The sequence below is a fragment of the Gouania willdenowi genome, chromosome 2 (assembly GCF_900634775.1).
Source record: "Gouania willdenowi chromosome 2, fGouWil2.1, whole genome shotgun sequence".
Lineage (NCBI taxonomy): Eukaryota > Metazoa > Chordata > Actinopteri > Blenniiformes > Gobiesocidae > Gouania > Gouania willdenowi.
In genome coordinates this window covers 12,965,583-12,988,627 of record NC_041045.1, presented here as the reverse complement: position 1 = coordinate 12,988,627, position 23,045 = coordinate 12,965,583, and the positions used below count along the sequence as shown (strand labels likewise).

Sequence of the window (23,045 nt, the reverse complement as noted above, 5' to 3'; positions counted from 1 at the left end):
AACATGACAAATTGTACACATGAACACACATTTGACGATATTATGATGAATATAAAAATTGCCATAACATATGTAAAAAGACTATTTCAAACTAAATTCATCATCTTCATCAGTTGCTCTGTTTATTTCATGATCTCCACAGATATTCTAACTATTTTGCACTGTTCTCTGGAATGTTCTGCACCAAGTGCTGCTTTTTATTTTATTGCACAAAAACACATTTGTTTGGGAAAGTTTACAAAAAAAACCATGAATGTAGCTTATTTAACTTTAAGTTTGTGCTTTGTGAAGAATGCAATTATAACATTCTTAACACTCAGTGATGAAAATAATAAACACTATTTTGTTGTTAAAGCACATTTGTTTTCATACACCAAAATCCATTTAAATTAAAAAAACGTTGCTTCTTATGTCAAATATTGTGTGATTAATTTAGATTAATCACGATTGATTAATTACAAAGTCTCTTAACAACTATCTTTTTCTCGGGAAATAAGGAAGAAGAAATGAGAAATGCTCAACTTTAAGTCAGTCTTAACCAGTTGTACACCATATAGAAAAACCACATTGTACTGGAAGTATACTTCAAAAAATGTGAAAGATAGAAAATCGTTGACGGTATAGATTGAGAGAGCAACATTTTGATAGCTTTAAATAGTTTGGATATTTGAGTCCAAAACACAAGAATAGTTAACCGTGTGATTATTGTGTAAATATTTTTAGTCAACATTAAAAATGGTCAAAGAATATTAACCTCTTCAGCCCCAATGGACCCGCCGGTGGGGGCAACTCCAGCATCTGTGACTCTCACGGGTCTTAATGTTGTAAAGAATGAATGAAATCATACATTCTATACCTCTCCGTAATCCTAAGAAACTCAGCTAAAACTGTAGCCAACCCACATTCAGAACAAAAGACCACAGCACACACACCAGGCTATTATGTTCAAAGAGGGAAAAGTCCGCAAACCCAGCCTTTTTCAGTCCTCTGCTTCACAAAATAAACACAGAGCTCTGTAACAAGATACTATGTGAATCTACAGGCTGAGCTGAACCCACTGATATACAGGTCGGGTACAAAATCAGAAAATACACCCCAGAAAAAGTCAGCAATGATGACAAATGGTGTCTTACCTTCAAAAGTTGCTCCAATGTGCATAAAACTCCATATATTGATAAATCAAAATTGTGTCATTATATAAACACCACCATTACACATACCCAGCCATTTTACAGTAAAGAAATCCATCCAATGAGTGCACCGCGCTCGTGCGTAAAATGACTGGTCCCTCCTTTACCAGGCTCTGATTGGCCAGCGCTAAAGCCCACCCCCATAGTGTTTGATATCACCAATTTCTACAGGCTCTCAGCTTTACAACACTGTGTCAATGTTCATTTCTCAAAGCATTGCTGAACGAGACACATTCATATTGGCACCAAAGAGTGGAACCAAAAATAGCATTACGCATGGCACAGCAGAAACCTGAATAGAAATGGATATGGTTTTATTTCAAGTCAAATTGCAACATCTAGTGACCAAACATAAGACTAACAATGATTGGAATCAATTTGACTGACACATTACCGCCTAAACTTTTTTTGTACAAAAACATGTGTATCTTTAGCCTATTGTTTATTATCACCAAACTTGCTGCAGTTGATGTCCATACATGATTTATTCTCACTCAGTATCATATACTGTATTTCCAAAATTTCACATCATCTGTAACCACTAAGGGTCCTACTTCAATCTGAACAAAAATTAGCCATGTCGGTCATGTAGAAGCTTAGAAAAATGTTATTTGTTATGGGAATTTGATTTTTGAAGAAACGTGGGTGGGGCTTAAGAGGTTAAACAAATCAACACATCCTTCATATGTTTGTATAGATGTTGATCTCTTTCTCTCTCTCGCTTTTTCCCAGTGATGAAGACTGGTGATACTGGTTTCACCTTCTTCCGTCTGCTGACCAAACGGTTGACATGGGTTTGGGTCCAGGCTAACGCCCGGGTAGTCTTCAAAGCGGGGAAACCAGATTTCATTGTGGCCCGACAGAGAGCTTTGACGTGAGTGGGACTTTATTAGTGAGGATGGAGGAGGTATCCTCACTATTGTTATCTGTTTTTTCAATAACTCCTCCTACACCGTTTGTCCAAATTTGACAAATAAGCTCTTGAAAAATTCCGAAAGTTGCCGATATTTATGCTTGTACTTTTATAATTGGTAACTTTTTGACTTATTACATTTTTTTTTTCTCATTAATTTCTATTGGAAATTTCAGCTTTTTCAACTTTTAACCCCTTCATCGCCAGCCACTCTTCAACTGATTCAAACCATCCAAACTTTAACATGTTCAGCTGCTACCTGCAACACATTTAAAGTTTTTACAACTTTTTTTTTAACCCATTTCAACCTTATTGCTAATATTCAGCTAATGCTAGGTTAATGCTATTGATAAGTGAATGTTAATATTAGGCTAATGCTATTGCCAAGCGAATGCTAATATTAGGCTAATGCTATTGATAGATTAATGCTAGGCTAATGCTATTGCTTGGTAAATGCTAATGCTTTGTTGGTGCTAATGTTAGTTAATGCTAATGCTAGCTAATGTTAATTCTAGCTAAAATGCTGATGCTAATGCTAACTTATTCTAATGCAGTGCGCGCGGGCCAGCACCTGCATCCCCACATTTTCTTCAAGAAATGCAAACATTCTAGTATTGTGTTGGAATGTTTTTTTTATTACGTTGCCCTTTCTTCACTTTGATTCCAAGTAAATGTCAAAATTGTGAAATAAAGATTTGAAAATGTTTATGATTGGCTCAGTGACGAGGAGGGGGAGGAGCAGCTCCGCCTCCGCCGACTGCAGCTGCCGTTCACCTTCACCACAGGCGAGGCCATGCTCTACGACACCCTCCCAACTGTGGACGTCCAAGACCCGTGCTCCGCCCCCAAGCAGACCAAGCTGGACGAAAACTCTGTGTCCAGTCACTCCATACTGGGCTCCATGCTCAACCAGGACCAGTCGGCCTACTGCGAGCCAGGCAGCTCCAGCTCCATGTCCGCCCTTAACGACCAGGCCTTCCAGGACACGCATGCCACCGTCAGCATCCTCGGGGACATGACGGCCAAGCCGGACGAGGGCATGATGCTGAAGGTGGACGGAGCGGTTCAGGACATAATGGACACACTCCAGCAGATCCTGGGAGACGGAGACCTGACGGATGTTCTAGAGGTGGGTTCTGATGAGCTGAAAAGCTGGGAGAGCACGCTGCTGAAGATGAACCACAGTGCAGAGTTCCCGGAGGACTTGAACGACATCCTGAACAACGACATCCTGTCCTACGTGGAAGAGCAGCTGCAGAAGGAAATGTCAGAGGGTGCCCCGACGTGTCTGTCCACCATGGACCTCCAAAGTCAGAACGCCCAACAGCAACAACAGAGCTTCGGCTGGAGCCTGGAGAACCAGAACCAGGACCAGCAGCTGATGGCGCTGCCCAAACTGAGCCACTTGGACCTCCCTCCACTGAGTTCCGTTGGACTCCATCATCTCCCAGCTGACGGGAGCGCCTTCAACTCCACCTCTTGCCCTCAGACTCACAACTTGCTGCTGACACACAACAACAACAACAGCCTCACGCCGCTCCCTCAGCTCCACGCCAACCAACCCACTCACCTTCCACTGCGTACGCCTCAGAGCACGGATCAATGCTTCGACCCTGCCTTCAGCTTCCAGGGAGGCCCGTGGACCCCCACGGTGTCTAGCTCCAAACCGGCCGTAGAAATGTACAACTCCAATATTTCAAACGACAGCGTTTTCTCTAAAGCGACGCCATCGTGCCGCCTACAAGGCCGCTTCACGCTCACGCCGCAGAACGGAGACGCTCAAAGACAGTCGTGGCCTTTGGAGCAGCGACCCATGGTCCAGATATCGGGATTCCAGAATATTCCCACAGACGTCAGCAGCCAGCCCCCCATTCGGACTTTAGAGGCTCCTGTGGCTCCCTTTACGGTTCAGCAGAATCTGGAGCCTTCCAACAGCTGTATGTTTGGGAACGTAGCGCCACTGCAGCATGTCAACAGCCTGTACCTCAACCAATGCGCCTCCAAACCCTCCTGCTTCTACCAGTCGCTGCCGGCCAGCGAACCGGTGCCGGCCGTGTCGGCCAACCCTAATCAAGACATGGCGGCACTGTCCTGTCAAATGGCGGCTGGGCTCAACTCCAATGGACTCCTGGTGCAGCAGCATCAGCCGTACGTGGGCTTCACCAACCAGACACAGGTCAGATCAACCACTGTTAGGGTTGGGGTCAATTACAATTATTAAAATATGTTTCATATCAAGTTTTCATACATTTTTTCATACATTAAAAAAATTTAAAACTAGGGGTATACTGACACAAAAAAAGGCTCAAACGCCCACACCGGAAATATTAAAAGCTATATTTTAATTGATTAGGAAGCCTAACAAGGTAACCAACAGATATGAAATAAACTAGATGATAGATATTTGTTTTTTGTGCATTTTACAGCTGATTTTGGATCCATTAGCATAAGAGATGCTAACAGAAAGCTAACACAAGAGGAGGGTTAACTTTTATTTGGTTATTTATTTCAAGCCAAGTAATTGAGGTGATTGAGTGATTAATTGTAATTGAACTTTAGTAATTGAGAATTGAGAAACATACAATTGTAATTGACTTTCTGTTGAAAAAAACAAATGCTGGTCACTATAATCGTAATTGAATTGTAATTAAAAACGTAATTGTAACTAAAAAATGTAATTGACCCCAAACCTGCATTCATTTCATTTATTTGTTTTTTTCAAGCAGGGACAAAGAAAATCAAAAAAACAAAATGGAACAAAAAGACTCTTTGTGTACAAGCAAACTCCAACAGAGAAAAACAATTAAAGATGTTCAAAAAAATAGATAAGATCCATGTACACTTATAATTGTAATAATATGTGTACTGAAAAGGGAGTGGGAAGAAGAAAGACTTGTGTAATCCCACCCCCATTTCTTAATCATACCAGTTTCATCATGTTGCTTCCATCTGTTTGGACTCCTAGAAATACACAATATTCTAAACAGAATTGGAGAAATTAAAAAAACTGACTAAGATGTACAAGAATACAAAGAAAAATACCAATAATGGTAATAAATTCCATTCAGTTCAATTCGCATTTAAAGACAACACTGGCCATATATGTAATCAGTCTATTAGTTGCATTAAGCCTATAATATTATTTAGTGAAAGTATCCTGACATTTAGATAATAAATGAGTATTAGTTTTAACAAGTATGAAAAACTAAAACAAATGTACTAAATTATTTGGTTCAAACAAATAAAACACATTTTTTTTCACGAAACAACTTAAAGAACATAAGACATAAAAAAAATGATCAAATTATAAACTAATTAATGATATGAATAATAGAAAACAAAACAAAACATTGGTAGAACTAAAATAGTAATTCCATAATTAATCTAAATTATTACGATAAAAAGATGTCATTAATTCCAAATCTGATTGAAAACGATACACTGAATTTGTTGTTGCACAGAAAAACAGTGAAAAATATAGTGTGAACCATATAGACTTCAAAGGTATTGGCTTTGTTAAAGGCCAGTCATTTATAACCAATAAATATTACTGGTACTAATTTTAGAAAAACAAAAAAAACAAAGACAAGAGTGCATTAAAATAAAGAGCACTAACAATCTAACTAATATGAGAGAACTGCAGAATCTTTTCAGAAAAAAACTGTTGCTCTTTTATACTGTATTCAGCTGCTGAGGCACAGTAGTCTGTGCACATTATTGCAAGAAAGACGAGCTCTCTTTTTCTAAATGACTATTAATTATGATTTTTTTTTTTTAATCACTATTCCTGTTCTTATTCCCAGTGTATAAGTGTTGCATGCAGGATTTCGGGATCCCCTTGTATTGTATATTTTTTTCAAAAAAGCTTTTTTATGAGCAAAAAAAACTAGAAAAAACTAATTAAATTACATATATATATTTTGCGCAGAAAAAAAAACAACAGACTATTGCTATTATATATTCAGCTGCTGAGTCACAGCGATCTGTGCACATTAATGCAAGAAATAGAAGCTCTCTTTTTCTAAATAACTATTAATTATGATTTTGTACCAGTATTCCTGTTTTTATTCCCAGTGTATAAGTGTTGCATGCAGGCTTCTGGGATCCTCTTGTATTGTACATTTTTTTCAAAAATGTTTTTTATTAGGAACAAAAACTAGAAAAAAATAATTAAACAATAATAATTTTAGCAGGAAAAAAAACCCCTCACAAACTATTGCTCTTTTATATTCAGCTGCTGAGCCACAGCAGCCTGTGCACATTAATGCAAAAAAGAGAAGCTCTCTTTTTCTAAATAACTATTCCTATTCCTATTCCCATTGTGTAGATGTGTTACGCAGGCTTCCAGGATCCTCTTGCATTGTATTTTTTTTCAAGAAAGCTTTTATATATGCAAAAATTACTAAAAAAAACTAATTTAAAAAAAAAAAAAATAAAAAATATATATATATATATATATATATATAATGATTTTGTATCAGTATTTCTGTTCTTATTCCAAGTGTGTATGTGTTGCACGCAGGCTTCCGGGCTCCTCTTGTATTGTATATATTTTTTTTAAAAAAAAGCTTTTATGTCAGCAAAAATGACTAGAAAAAACTAATTTAGGAAAAAAAAAAATAAAATATATATATATATATATATATGTTTATTTATTTATTTATTTTATGCAGAAAAAAACCCCAATACAAACTATTGCTCTTTTACATTCAGCTGCTGAGGCACAGCAGTTTGTGCACATTAATGCAATAAAGAGAAGCTGTTTTTTTCGAAATAGATATTATGATTATGATTTTGTATCAGTATTTTTGTTCTTATTCCCAGTGTATAAGTGTTGCACGCAGGCTTCCGGGATCCTCTTGTGTTGTATTTTTTTTTTTCAAAAAAAAATTCATAAGGAAAAACACAAAACAAAAAAAAAAAACAAATAAAATAATAATTCACACAGAAAAAAACCCACACCAAAAGTTAAAGTGATGACATTAACAGCCATGATTATTTCCATTACCTTTTGACACCACCGTATCCATGGTTACTGCTCTGAAGGATAAGCCAATGCTAACCTTTGTCTCCCACAGGTCAACACTCATCCACCCATGGGGAACACCGGCTTTGCATTTCCGTCGCTGCCCAACGGGAACACATGCTACTCTGAGAACAAATAAAAAAAGCAAAGATAGAAGAGCAGACTGAAGAAGAGCAGAAACAGCACTCCTCCTCCTCCTCCTCCTCCTCCTCCTCCTTCTTCTTCTGCATTTGTTGGATTCAGTTGGGAAACCATGGAGCAGAAAGTTTAGGAAGTATGGAAGAAGCAATGATGTGAATCTGGAGATTCTTTGGTTAGCGTTTGATAGGAACAAAGCTTCCACTCAGTCGGTGACGTTAAGCAGATCAACCAGCCACTCCCTCATACATTCTCCTTTTCTAACTCAATATTCCACACAAAAGGACAAGCAGGGTTTTTGATTGCAACAACTGGGAGGGTAAACTGGTGTGTTTGCAGCTACAAAGTAGACTTTAAAATCTGCATTTAGTTCTTCCCCACAAGGAGGAGCTGTAAGCTCCTCCCATTTAAAGCAAACAAAACACCCCTTTTTTACACCAGAGGGGTATTCCAGAAAGGATGTTCAACAAACTCTGAGTCTATCCATAAACTCTGAGTCAGGGTTGGGGTCAATTACATTTTTCATTTATAATTACGACTTCAATTATCCATGTTCAATTACAACTAAATTATGATTACGGTGACTGGCATTTTTTCCCAATTTCAATTAAAATTACAATTATTATTTTCCCACAATAAAGTGAGTTACATTTACGTTCTCAATTACTGAAGTTCAAATTCAATTAATCCCAATTACTGAGCCTTAAATACTGTAAATAACCCCGTAAAACTTAATATTCTTGTGTTAGCTTTCTGTTAGCATTTCTTATGATAACGGGTCCATTTTGACTCATGTCTTAAATCAACTGTGAAATACACTAAAAACAAATATCCATCATCTAATTTATTTCCTAACCTTGAAAATATAGGTTTTAATATTTATGGTGTGGACATCTGAGCCTTTTTTGTGTCAGTATATCACTAGATTTATATCTTCTATCTATAAATACAAGGAACGTCTGTGTGCGTGTGTGTGTGTGGAGCGCAAATCTCCCTGAGGCAATGTCTGATCGACCTGAAACTTTTTTAACGCGCACCTTGAATGTACATGCGGCACGCACACAGCCGTTTAGAGAGACAGTTGCGACAATGGAAGTTCGAAATAAACTCAAATAGTTCCCGGAAGTTATTGGCTGGCAATAGCGGCGCCTGTGCTCAAAGCCAACAGCAAAACATTCACATTTCTCCGCAAACACGTTGTCATAAATGCTAATATTTTCGCCATTTTTATAACCTAATGCACATCTTGGATGTGTGTAATTAATTTTCCCACTGGGTGTTTTGAGATTTCCTTGCTGAAGGAGGGTTTAAGGACAGGGGATTAGAATTATTAACAATTTGCAGCAAACATTGGTGCAGACTTTTTTAATTTGTCATGTGCATGTCCCATAGAATTAAACCAGTGAAATTGCACACTCTATTTTATTTTGCACCAGCAAATAAACCCCTTTATAACACTACAGAGTATGTACACCTCTTTGTACATCCAACCTTCAAACACAAACTCATTTGGCCATAATTGACAACTCTACTTAAGCTGCTCCCACTATATGAATACATACTTCCGACCGGCACTGTACAATTTTTTTTTAAATGCTAAAATGTGCGAAAGCTTGATTTGAAACTTATTTTAATAATTGTTAACTACATATGTATAGAAATTTAACATGGTTCCCCAGTTTTGCGTTAAATTATAATTGACCATTTTTTTTAATAGAATTTTCATGGCAATTATAATTTCAAAGTCAATTATCTGAATTCAATTACAATTTAATTACGAATATGACAGCAACTGTTTTTTTTTTTTTTTTTTAATACAATTATCATTGACCCCAACCCTGGCTATCATTTTGCTAGCTATATTAGCATTGTGGTTTGAAATTAGCACTAAAAGTTTCACATTTAGCCTGAAAAGCTAAAGATGAATCTGAAATTCCAAGATATATCGCAATTTCTGTTTTGGCGATATAGAAAATTACAATATTGTCTATATAATTATATACTTTTGTTATCGCACATGATGATGTCCCTTATAGGAGAAAAAGCGAAAAGTGGCTCCTATTGTGCAGCTGTTTGTTGATTAATATTGCATCAGCAAATTTAACCCAGAATTGTCTTTATGGTCTGACTTTATTAAGTTAAAAATATCGAGCTTTTTATCATATATCGCCACACACACACACACACACACACACACACACTTACTGTATATTATCATTTATGTTCTCAGTACATAGTGAAATAATGAAATGAGAACATAGACATTGCTGGTTGCTGCTTATTAGCCACATGATGAATCACTGAAGCCTAAATTAACAAATACAACTACAGATTCTCCCACCTACTCCTCAGGGGGAGGAGCTAAAGAGAAGAAGTTCCTGCTTCCCGTTGGAACCCTCGGAAGGAAAACACAGACCTACTTTTAGTCCTTTTCAAATCCTCTTTTAGCTTCATTTAAACTCTCGCTGCAAAGAAACACACCGAGACCCAACACATGGACCATGTGACTTTCTCTATGTGTTTCAAAGACAATTTAACACACTTCACGTCTTCTTCTTTGATGTTGTTACTTTTTTCCCTTTTTTTTTTTTAAGTTGTCGCAGAGGGAGAAAATAGTGACGGTGCCTTAAGGACGACACAAAGGGACCGTTTCCAACACAATGATGGTTTTTAGATAGCAGCCCCAGCTTCTTTCCCCTCACAAAGCCAATTATTCAGATTATTTGCACTAGTCTTTACTGTGGGTCACTTGCCAAAGCACAAAAAAACCTTCTTTTTAATGAATCTAGTGACAGAAAGGAAGTTGGCACAAATTTCACTTTTAAAAAAAAAAAAAAAACCCCAAACAAAGCTCTTTAAGATCTGAAATTAATTTATATTATCATATGTAACCATCGACGTGAGACGTTCAAAGGCAGCTACGTTATTAAACCAAAGAGGAAATGGAATGGAAAACACCCCAAAGTGCCTCAAGTCACTTATTTAGCCATGTTTTTAAAAATGGAAAATGTCAAAAACAATAAAGATAATTTTTTGATAAGGTGAAAAAAAGAAAAACAACTTTTTTTTTTTTTTACTTTTACGGGAAGAAAATATAATTTTTAAAACAGCAAAAAACAAAAAAAATTCTATTTTTTGGTAAAAAAAAAAAAGAAAAACAAAGCATTTTTTTTTTTGTTTTAAGAAAAAAAATCTTTTTTTTCTTTTTTAAAAAAAATTATCTTCATTTTATGTTAACATGATATTTAGAAAAAAATTTTTTTCTTTATTAGGTTAAAACACTTTTTTTCTAAATTGTTATTATTCACGTTAAAAAAAAAAATCACATTTTATGAATAGAGATGCATTTTTTCTTTTTCTTAAATAAAGTCATAAAAGAAAAAGTACCTTTTTTTACTTTTACAATAAAAAACTAACATTGTTTAAAGAGCAAAAAACCAAAAACTTCTATTTTTAAGTTGAAAAAGAAAAAAAAATTCTCAAAAATTTTTTTTTTCTACCTCTACAAATTATCTTTATTTTATGTTAACATTTAAAAAAAAGAAAAAGATAATTAAATAGTTTTTAAAGAAGGTATGAAAAAGAAAAACTTTTTTTTTCTTTATTAGGTTAAAATATTTTTTTTTTCATTATTTTTCAAGTGAAAAAATAGTTGCATTTTTTTATTTTTCTTAAATAAAGTCATAAAATAAAAACTACCAAATATACAAGTGTCTTCATACATGAACTATATTTAATTATATTATCTTTTTCTTCATGTTTCTTTCCTCTATAACTTTACTTTAGCAGATTAGTAAATCATCTAAATACTTTTCACTACATCATCAACCATATCATTATGACCGCTGACCAGTTACATTTAAGGTTGGCATTAAACTAAAACAATTGTCATCTTGGAATCACAAAAAGGCTGCGATTGGAAAATATTGCACATGTTTTGACTTCATTTTTATTCCGTGAAGAAGTGCAAATTTATTTTATTTTTTTCATTTTTAAATGTGTTTTTTAAACACGGTAAACACATCTTTAGTGTTCAATAAACATGAGAATGAGTTAAAGTGCCTGAAATAAGCCTTTACGTTTCTCCCTGGAGGTGATTTCTCACTTCTTTTGTTTCAAAGTCAACATTTTAACATTTTCGAAGAAGTTTGGTGTCTAAAAAAAAATGGAGGATTTCTTCCCCGACAAAGGAGACATGGTGGACATTTCTGTCAAAGTATTATAGAAACTATACATGTTCGAAAGGCCTTTTTACCTGTTATCATTGTCTGTTTTCTACTCGGCGGAGGCCAAGGCTCCCACATGCAGTATCTTTGTCTATGTGTATATACATCATTATATTTGTCTTTTTATCCCAACATGTAATGTCATTTATTGTGTTTGAATATCGACCCACGCCTTATAACTGTTTTTGTACATTTTCTGCACAGTGTATCCATTTGTAGCCTCATGTTAGGAGCTTTTCTCTGTTTTTTTTAACTGTAGCGTGTCATTCTGTGGATTTGCCTTGAACATGTTTGCTTCTATATGAGTGTTGGCCTTCACATGGATGCCTTAATAAAGTGATATAATTACTGCAATTAGTGAGGATGCAGGAGGGAATTCAGAAAGTTCCTGAGATTTGTGCTTGTACTTTTATCATTTGTAACTTTTAAACCTTTTTCACTTATTACATTTTTTTCTTTCCCATTCATTTCTATTGGAAATTTTCGATTTTTCAACTTTTAACCCCTTCAGCTCCAGCCATTCTTCAACTGATTTAGACCATTCAACCTATAGCGTGTTCAGCTACAACCTTTATCAGCCTTTTCAACCCATTTCAACTTTTTCAGCTTTATTGCTAATGTTCAGCTATTGCTAGACTGATGCTAATGCTAGGTTAATGCTATTGTTGGGCTCATGCTAACACGAGGCAAGTGGAATGTTCATGCTCTGCTAATGCCAATGTTAAAGCTAATGTTGATGCTGACGTTAGGCTAATGGAATGCTATTGCTAAGCTAATAATATGCTAATGTTAGTTAATGCTAATGATAATAATGCATTGGATTTTGTATAGCACTTCATCATAGACACTCAAAGCGCTTTACATTGATGTGCATTATTCTTTCACTCCACACTTAGTGGTGGTAAGCTACTATTATAGCCACAGGCTGACAGAGGCGAGGCTGCCATGGTGCGCCATCGGTCCCTTCGACCACCACCAACACTCACACACTACATTCATACTACGCAATTTGGGTAAAATGCCTTGCCCAAGGACAATGACTTGGCTGGAGCAGGATTCAAACTCAAAACTGTTTGGTTATTGGACGACCCACTCTACCACTGATCCACCATCACCCCAACTTAAATTAATGCTAGTGCAAATGAATGCTAAAGCTAATGCAGTGCAATGTGGGCCAGCACCTGCATCCTCACTTGTCTTTTCCTCAGGAAATGCAAATATTCTACATTAAACTTTTTTTTTAAGTTCTTTTATCATATATTCTCCTATCATGTGCTCAGGTGGATACTTTTTTTTTACAATTTGAAAATAATTCATGCCGGAGGCTCATATTTACACATAGCCACCTTATTGCTAAGAGTACTGTAAAAATATATAGATATAATGTATAATCAACATTTGGATTTCCTTAGGGTTAATAATGTAATGTGGTTTTTATCCGCTAGATGGCAGTGCAACCATATCCAGCAATTTGAAGAAATTATTGGCAAAAAACAATCTTTTTAATGTAATTAAAATGACGTTTGTTGACTTAAAAAAAAGAAGACTTAACGAAGCTAATCCTGCAAATAATATATGAACTTTATTGGTATATCTTTTTTGAACTATGTAGATTAAAAAAAAAAAAAAAAGTCCTTATTTTGTGTTAAATAAATACAAAAACTAGACTTCTCTGCGTTTTCATCAAATTACAAATTTTCAATTTCAGTTTAAACTTTGTGTTCACTTGAATGTCTTTCTAAAATGCTTTATTTTTAAAGGTAGTTTTTTTTTTTTGTTTTTTTTAATGTTAATGTCATGTTAATCCGTAATTCTTAATGATGATAGAACAACTATAACAATAGCATTTAACCTGAATTTGAAGAAATAAATGTATTTGTAGTTTAAATCTTTTTATATTTATTACATTTTAAAATATGTCATTGTATTTTAATATTTCGACCTGAATTGTATCAATTTTAAATCGGTATCGTTATTATGAAATTCACAAATCGTCCTTTAATTGAATTTCATTTAAAACTAAATGTTTCGTGACGTCACCTCTCGTCAAACTGCGCGCTCCCGATGGTAAATCCGTGCCCAGGATGCAGGGTGCGCGCGCCTGACTGAGTGGAGCTGGAGCGCGCGCGCGGAGGGAGAAGGTCCGGCCACGGGACTCTTAACAAACAACGGTTACACCGGGAGGACAAGCACAGAGACCGGGGACGGTTCTCCAGCTTCCACCGGGACTCCAGCACAGCTTTACCCCAGGATGGGAAGTCGGAACCGGGCCGGTTTGCTACGGTACATCGGTGGGATTTACTGGATTTAACGCTCCGTGCACGAGACTGCTGTGATTTTATTCCATATACTTACTTTATGTTGGTATTTAATACTATTTGTGTCTTGGGATCTCATTGAAGTTCACCTTTAAACCGCTTGAAGTCCAGTTAAACACTAAGACAGTTTTATTATTTATCATCTATTAGAGAAGGACGGTGTGACGGTTTCTCCACGATACTCGGTTTAAAACCGGGATTTGTTTGTACCGAACTTGGTGAATGGAGCAACTGCTGCTGACAGCCTGACTGTAACGGAATTAAACATGTACGCGGGACGCAAACGGAGAAAACCGGTGCAGAAGGGGTAAGAAAACACATTTGTAAATGTACTTTTCCCACTTTTATTTATTTATTTTTTTTCAATCTGTTTATTCCATAAATATACACAAAAGTAAAACACTAGATAATAATCACAACAGTAGTGATAAAAATAATAATTCCAGCAATAATAAATAACAATATTAGTAATGGTAATGGATGGCCACAAAATAATGACCATTGTAATAATTTAAGTAAGGAAATCCAAATAAACTGATAAAGATTAAAAAAAAAAAAAAAAACAGTAAGAATGACTGCTTATGACGGTAAATATATTTATGTAATATTTTGGATTTATGGTTTCTATTTCCATTAATCTGTTAATCCATGTGAAGGCGTTAAATACCGTAATTCAATTCTGTCATTGAATTCTGTCATTACGCTTCTATCCTCACTCTTAATAACATGTAAATGGTTTAGTAATTGTTATTTCATTAAAACATGTACTTATAGAAAGTATTAAAGTTGTTATTGTTATATGGAAAGATTTTCAAAATAAAAGGACCAGGAATTTAACATTAATCAATACCTGAACACAAGCCACACGTTTAAGAAACATCTATTTGTTTTGATAATCAACAGGAAAAAAATTAAATTAACATTGTTTGATTGTGGCCAAAGCTTACGACCTAACTGACAATAAGTGTACAACCCACTTTTAGGTCCTGAACCATGAGGGGAAAACATCATATTCAAACATAGGAAGAATTTTGATGACTAAATGTTGACTAAACCCAACTTTTGGTCAGAAGATAAAAAAAACAAAAAAAAAAAAAAAATCCAAAAAATCTGCATTAATTCCCAAACCCAAACATCTGGAGGTAAAATATCTATTGTTTGACTTCAGAGTCAAAGCGACCCCTGCTGAAGGTGCCAAGTCCAACCCGTCCAAACGTCACCGCGACCGCCTGAACTCTGAGCTGGACCGTCTGGCCAGTCTCCTGCCTTTCCCTGAGGATGTGATCTCCAGCCTGGACAAACTGTCCATCCTGAGGCTGAGCGTCAGCTACCTGCGAACCAAAAGCTTCTTCTCAGGTAGACCATAATTTCTCCCCAGTGTTGACTTTAAAAGAACAAAGAAAATGTTTTTTGACATAATCTTGCTGACAGACAAACAAACAAATAAATAAACACCAACAAAAATATTACATCCTTGGCGGAGGTAAAGAACATTTTGTGTGTTTGGGTTAGCTTAGCGTCTTGCGATCAGACCCAGATGTTTAGGTTAGCTTAGCACGTAGGAACCAGTCCAACATGTTTGGGTTAGCTTAGCATGTAGCAGCCAGTCCCACATGTTTTGGGTTACCATATGGCGTTCAGTCCCACATGTTTTGGGTTAGCCTAGCACGTAGCAACCAGTCCCATGTTTGTGTTAGCTTAGCATGTAGTGGCCAGTCTCACATGTTTTGAGTTAGCTTAGCATGTAGCAACAGGTCTTATATGTTGGTGTTAGCTTAGCACATAGCAACCTGTCCAACATGTTTGGGTTAGCTTAGCACGTAGCAACCAGTCTCACTTGTTTGGGTTTGCTTAGCATGTAGCAACCAGTCCCACATGTTTGGGTTTGCTTAGCACGTAGCGACCAGTCTCACATGTTTGGGTTAGCTTAGCACGAAGCGACCAGTCCCACTTGTTTGGGTTTGCTTAGCATGTAGCAACCAGTCCCACATGTTTGGGTTTGCTTAGCACGTAGCGACCAGTCTCACATGTTTGGGTTAGCTTAGCACGGAGCAACCAGTCATGCATGTTTTGGGTTAGCTTAGCGTGTGGCGACCAGTTCCGCATGTTTTGGGTCAGCTTAGCATATAGCAACCAGTCCTACATGTTTAAGTTAGCTCAGCTTGTAGCAACCAGTCCCACATGTTTGCGTTAACTTAACATGTAGCAACCACTCCCAAATGTTTGGGTTAGCATAGCATATAGCAACCAGGCCCACATGTTTTGTGTTAGCTTAGCATGTGGTGTTTAGTCCCACATATTTTTGGGATAGCTTAGCATATAGCAACCAGTCTTACATGTTGGGGTTAGCTTAGCACGGAGCAACCAGTCATGCATGTTTTGGGTTAGCTTAGCGTGTGGCGACCAGTTCCGCATGTTTTGGGTTAGCTTAGCATGTAGCAACCAGTCCTACATGTTTGAGTTAGCTCAGCTTGTAGCAACCAGTCCCACATGTTTGCATTAACTTAACATGTAGCAACCACTCCCAAATGTTTGGGTTAGCATAGCATATAGCAACCAGGCCCACATGTTTTGTGTTAGCTTAGCATGTGGTGTTTAGTCCCACATATTTTTGGGATAGCTTAGCATGTAGCAACCAGTCTTACATGTTGGGGTTAGCTTAGCACGTAGCAACCAGTCCCACATGTTTTGGGTTAGCTTAGCACATAGCAACCAATCCCACATTTGCGTTAGCTTAGCATGTAGTAACCAGTCTCACATGTTTTGGGTTAGCTTAGCATGTAGTGACCAGTCTCACATGTTTTGGGTTAGCTTAGCATGTGGTATTCAGTCCCACATGTTTTGGGTTAGCTTAGCATATAGCAACCAGTCTTACATGTTGGGGTAAGCTTAGCACGTAGCAGCCAGTCCCGCATGTTTGGGTTAGCTTTAGCACGTAGTGGCACTGAATGAGCCTCAGCTTTAAAAACACTGCATGCTCTTTTCCATCCCTGCTGGCTTACCAACACAAATAGCTTTTCACACTTTGAAAAGGAGCAGAAAACACCCAGAGACACCGAGAGAAGGTCAGTGTGTAGGAAATTGCAGCACCGTGACCGCGCTAGAGGGAGGGTGTGGCAAGGTCATGACCTCTGCGTCTGTGTTTAGGGAGGAGTTAGCAGGCGTACAGGCAGAGCACATGGATTTGTGGGTTAATGTGTGTGCAGAGGTGCTTATAGCAGCAGGTTCCACTTCATTCCAAAAACAACAGTCAGCCTTCAGAAAATCCAGGGTTTTACATATTCAGGGAAGCCCTCCGTCCTGGTTCAAACCAAACACAGTCACACCTTCAAACATGATGGGGATTTCAATCAAACCTGAGGAGTCGGACATTACCGAACAGTACCAACATAACATGATGACTAAGGCTACGTAACATCGGAAGATGGCAATTTATTAGCAATACCACTGATGGCTGAATGCATAAACTACAACCAAACCATCCATTAAGGCAGTGGTACCAGCTCTTTTATCCAGCTCTGATTGGCCAGGGCTAAAGCCCAGTCCCATAGTGTTTGATATCACCAATTTCTACAGGCGCTTAGCTTTGCAACGCCGTGTCAAACATTCTAATTGGTCAAAGCATTGCTCAATAACGCACATGCGTAACGGCACCAAAGAGTGGAACCAAAAATAGCATTACGCATGGCACAGCAGAAACCTGAATAAAAATGGATGCGTTTATTTCAAGCCAAATTGCAACACCTAGTGGTCAAACATAAGACTAACAATGATTGGAGTCAATATGACTGACATATTACAGTTACACACTTGTTCCCAAGGTTGTGGAAAACTTTGGCACAGTTGTGGCAAAGTGGGCTTCCTGAACTTTTTTGAACAAAAACGTCTGTATCTTTGGCCTATTGTTAATCACCAAACTTGCTGCAGTTGATGTCCATACATTGGTTGAATTATTTCTGCTTTTATAGCCTTCGATAATGAGAATTGGCTTTATATTTGATGTAAATCTCTGTTTTTTTTTTGGGCGGACTAGAGATTTTTGTATTTATATGATGATTTTATGTCACTCAGTACCATGTAGGTCATGTTGAAGCTTAGAAAAACATGTTTTGTTATGGGTATGTGAGTTATGGTGAAAAGTGGCTGGAGCTTAAGAGGTTACAAGCTTGATTTGGTTCATGGGGTTAACTTTTGACATTCATTCATCGATTGATTCACAGCAAAAAAATGCACTTGCTAAAGCTTCATCTTAGACCAACAGTTTAACTGTGAAAAATATGGTGGAAATGTGTGAGATTGTCCCAGTCATAGACGTCTTTAGCAGGAGTGGACTCCGTGATGGAGACTGGGCGGAGTTGGTGAGGAGAACATAGAGCACAGATAACATCAGTCCGGATATTAGCTCCAAAGTCTGATAATACACACATATATACAGTGGTGGGGTTTAATGCACAGAGCAGCCTGTGTGTGTGTGTGTGTGTGTGTGTCAGGTACAAAGGGTGAGCTGGGCGTCCAAGGCGGGGCCGTCTGATTGGATGACTGTTTAAAGTGCTGCTCGAACCCTCAGTGACCCCATGTTTAATTCACACACACTTTTTATGAGTTTCTGTAAGAGCAGCCTGGAAGTGTCCAACACACACTTAGCAGCCCCTGACCCCTGGGCAACCCTCTTATATACAGCTCCAACTATTGTAGGTCACCTCCCCTCGCCCGTGGCCACAACGTGACCCCCCACCCCCCCCACCTCCGAGACAACTCACAGTAATCTAGGTCTTTGAGAGGGAGAGAGCAAAGACTAATCCACTGACACAGTCACAGCCTCTCATCAGGATAAATGTGTACAGAGCAGAGGTGGCCCTCGGTCTAATGTTGTGTAATCCCGCAAACAAACACACAAAACTACACCAAGAACATGCAATATGACAACAATGCTAAACAGAAAAATATACAAAACATCAACAAAAATATACAGAACAGAATTACACAAAAAATACACAAAATCAACAGAAGGATACAGTATATGTAACAACAGAAATATCTCACAACACACTAATCGCCAACAAAAATACGCCAAATGGCAGAAAAATGCACAAAATGACAACAGAAATACTCAAAAATGACCAATTAGACTCTAAACACCAACAAAAATACACAGAAAGGCAGAAAAGTTCACAAAATGGCAACAAAAATACACAAAATGAACAAAGAAATACACAAAAATGACCAATCTAAACACCAACAAAAATACGCCAAATGGCAGAAAAATGCACAAAATGACAACAGAAATACACAAAAATGACCAATAAGACTCTCAACACCAACAAAAATACGCAGAATGGCAGAAAAATACACAAAATGACAACAGAAATACACAAAAATGACCAATAAGACTCTCAACACCAACAAAAATACGCAGAATGGCAGAAAAATACACAAAATGACAACAGAAATACACAAAAATGACCAATAAGACTCTCAACACCAACAAAAATACGCAGAATGGCAGAAAAATACACAAAATGACAACAGAAATACACAAAAATGACCAATAACACTCTAAACACCAACAAAAATACACAGAAAGGCAGAAAAGTTCACAAAATGGCAACAAAAATACACAAAATGAACACAGAAATACACAAAAATGACCAATCTAAACACCAACGTAAATACGAGAATGGCAGAAAAATACACAAAATGAACACAGAAATACACAAAAATCACCAATCTAAACACCAACAAAAATACACAGAAAGGCAGAAAAGTTCACAAAATGGCAACAAAAATACACAAAATGGCAACAAAAATACACAAAATGAACACAGAAATACACAAAAATGACCAGTAAGACTCTAAACACCAACAAAAATACACAGAAAGGCAGAAAAGTTCACAAAATGGCAACAAAAATACACAAAATGAACACAGAAATACACAAAAATGACCAATCTAAACACCAACAAAAATACGCCGAATGGCAGAAAAATGCACAAAATGACAACAAAAATGACCAATAACAATCTAAACAACAATGGAAATACACAGAATGGCCGAAAAATACACAAAATGAATACAAAAATGATCAATAACACTCTTAAAAATACACAGAATGGCAGAAAATATACAAAACTGCAACAAACACAAAGTGTTGGTTCCTGTGTTAATGCTCAGATTGGTCATTATTCTAAATGCTGACGTGAATATTGATCATGTGACCATCAGATCAGAAACAGTCACATGTTTGTGGCCCTGCTGTAATAAAAGATGTTGCTTTTGACAGCCAAAATAATAAAAATGGAGGATAAAACAAAACATTTACGTGATTAGATGCTCATGCCTGATACCATGTTTTTCCTGCTTTGAAATGGGAGCCTGAGGTCTCCGACTGGTTGGACTGGTGTCATCCTGGTGTGTGTGTGTGTGTGTGTGCCACATCTGCCCATGCGGAGCCATCTGCCAAGTACTCAAAGCAGATTAGGGCGTACTTATGCAACACAACAGTATTATGCTTTGTGGTCTATGTGTGTCACAGGATGTCCTCTGAAAGTATTTACAGCACGCTGTTGAAACCATTTATTCAAATAATTCAATAAATGTGCCATTAATTTTACAAAAATGCCCAAAAATTAGTTAATTGAATGAAACGAGACAGTAATTTGTTGAAGGCAGAAGGAAAAAAAATGAACAAAAAGTGAGTATATTAGACTAGTACAGTGCCCGTCGGAAGTATGCATTCATGTGGGAGCATAAGGGGTATAATTGCGTATTTTTGTATCTTTCTGTTGTGTTTTTGTGCATTTTTTGTATAATTATTGTTTTTTGTTGACATTGCAGTGTGATTCTGGAATCATTTTGTGTATTTTTGTATCTTTTTTAATGCAGTTTTGTGCATTTCTCTTGTTATTTTGTGTATTTTTGTATAAATATTTAGTTTTGTGTATTTTGAGTCATTTACATGTTTGTTGTTGTTTGGTGTATTTTTCTGTAATGTATGTTTTCTTGGAGTAATGGTTTAATTCTATGAGACATGCACATGATAAATGTGTGTTTTTTGTTTTTTTTACTCACTTTAAATTTTTTGTTTGGTGTATTTTTCTGTAATGTTTGTTTTTTGGAGTAAATATGTGTATTTTTGTATCTTTCTGTTGTGTTCTTGTATAATTATAGTTTTTCGTTGCCATTGTCATGTGATTCTGTTGTCATTTTTTTGTATGAATATTTCGTTTTGTGTATTTTGAGTCATTTTTATATTTTTGTTGTTTGGTGTTGTCACACACACACACACGCGCGCACACACACACACACACAGACGTGCCTTGCTTTTTAGATACAGTAGATGTTGAAAAAAATGGTAGATTATTGTGTGTTTTCTGTTATCATTTTTGTTCCTTGATTTTCCCGTTGTTTTTAGATTTTCATGTGTTTTTATAGACTTTTATAGATCTTTGCATATCTACATGTGGGTCAAAGGGTAAAGGGGCGGGGCTTTGTTATTAGGCGATTCCTTCATTCCAGTCGTGAACATGAATCTGTGTGGTGTGTGTGTGTTCCTCTCTGCAGTGACGCTGAGCAACAAGCCGTCCAATGGCGTGGAGAAGATGAGCGAGCGTCCGACAGCGGCGCGAGCGCTGAGCCCCATGTCTGAGGGAGAGCTGCTGCTGCAGGTCACACAAACTATACACACCGTAGTTTGAACTATTCCACATGTCAGCTGGTTAAACTGGGAACGACACTTACACAACAACAGTACTGAGCATATTGTGAGTAGCATAAATAATAACGGTTAAAAAAAAAAAAATATATATATATATATACAATATATATTAAGAAAATATATAAAATCTTAAGTTTAAAAAAAAAAATGTGTTACTTTAAAGCCAAAATGTATTTATTGAATTGATGAAGGGTCACGATGAATGTAGTGTTAGATAGTTACTTCAATGATAGAATTGGCTAATATTTTCATTTTTTTGGTATTGGAACAAATTTATATTGGGTACAGAAAGATATTAAAAATATTTTTTTATTATGTGGGGTTCGATGGACCTAGTTCCATCATTGTTTAAGGGTTTCAACAAGCCAGTGAGAAAGCAGCAATAATAACAGAAAATATGCATTATTAATGCTCGATCATTAATTTATCATTCTAATTGTGTAAATATGTCAATAGTGTAGGGCTGGGCGATATGGCCTTTTATAAATACCGCGATATTTTTAGGCCATGTCACGATACACGATATATATCTCGATATTTTGCATTACCCTTGAATTAACACTTTGATGCACAAAATCACACCAGTATGATGATTCTATATGTCTACATTAAAACATTCTTGATCATACTGCATTAATATATGCCAATTTTAAACTTTCATGCAAAAAAGGGGATATCACAACTAAGTCAAAGTTGACATAACTGTATTTATTAAACAGTGAGTGGCTCAAACATAAAATTGTCAACAGAAAGTGCACGTTCTGTGCAAAATTGTCACAGAGACATTTCAAAACAAGACATTAGTGCAGGATGCAACTCACATGGCATTTCAAAACACAAAATTAAAGTGCACTTTTTGTACATAATGCCACTACAATATTTTAAAACAAATAGTGCCCTTTTGTGCATGTTGTCATTAAGATGATGTAGCCAATTGTACATTTACTGTTGGTTAATAATTTTTTTCTCTGAGATTAGTTTCTAGGTTCAAGTGTGAGTTGGGAATGATTACTAAGATGTGCAGAGAATAGACAGACAATTTGTTGTTTATAGAAAATAAGTACCATGGATTTATTATATTACAGAAAATAATAATAAACAAAAGTGGTCTCAAAACAGACTCCAGTTCACCCGCTGGGATTTAGCTCAGTTCATAAGGCGTCACAGCCTGGGAAAAAAAATAGTTCCACTCAAACGAAAAATGAAGTCAGTCCTACCACCCTGGTAGGACTGAAGTTCGTTGGGTTGGTCCACTGGAAGAGAACCTAATTAAATAAAGTTGATCCTACCACCCTGGTAGGATTGAAGTTCATGCGTTCCTGGTAAGAGGATCGGTGCGGCGGTCCTACCGCTCTGGTAGACCTGCAGTTCACCGTCCACTACGTCATCTCCGTGGGTAGTTCACCATCTTTAGATCCATGGGGGGTTTAAAAAACCTGGCCGATGCAATCTGAGTCGCCTATACAAAGTCCTCCGTTCTGCTGCCGATCGCTCCTTTTGTCAGGTGCAAGGCACAACCG

The 23,045-nt window shown here is 36.9% G+C and overlaps 2 protein-coding genes across 4 annotated transcripts in view; both read left to right on the top strand.

Annotated features, from left to right (window-relative positions):
- The window catches only part of LOC114473661 (aryl hydrocarbon receptor-like), a 69,863-nt gene extending 62,063 nt beyond the window's left edge, over positions 1 to 7,800 (top strand). Inside the window, exons 9-11 of the mRNA XM_028463428.1 lie at positions 1,923 to 2,064; positions 2,824 to 4,279; positions 7,182 to 7,800. Coding sequence (XP_028319229.1) covers positions 1,923 to 2,064; positions 2,824 to 4,279; positions 7,182 to 7,268 — 1,685 coding nt within the window. The 3' untranslated portion in view covers positions 7,269 to 7,800. The remainder of the gene's footprint in view (positions 1 to 1,922; positions 2,065 to 2,823; positions 4,280 to 7,181) is intronic.
- A 5,531-nt stretch (positions 7,801 to 13,331) lies between these two features.
- Positions 13,332 to 23,045, top strand: part of LOC114475537 (aryl hydrocarbon receptor-like) — a 37,297-nt gene continuing 27,583 nt past the window's right edge. For all 3 annotated transcript variants that reach the window (XR_003675480.1, XR_003675479.1, XM_028466433.1), the window contains exons 1-3: positions 13,332 to 14,118; positions 14,980 to 15,167; positions 21,372 to 21,475. Coding sequence is in view for 1 of the 3 variants with exons in the window: in XM_028466433.1 (XP_028322234.1) it covers positions 14,078 to 14,118; positions 14,980 to 15,167; positions 21,372 to 21,475 (333 nt within the window). In the remaining 2 variants the exon portion in view is untranslated. The remainder of the gene's footprint in view (positions 14,119 to 14,979; positions 15,168 to 21,371; positions 21,476 to 23,045) is intronic.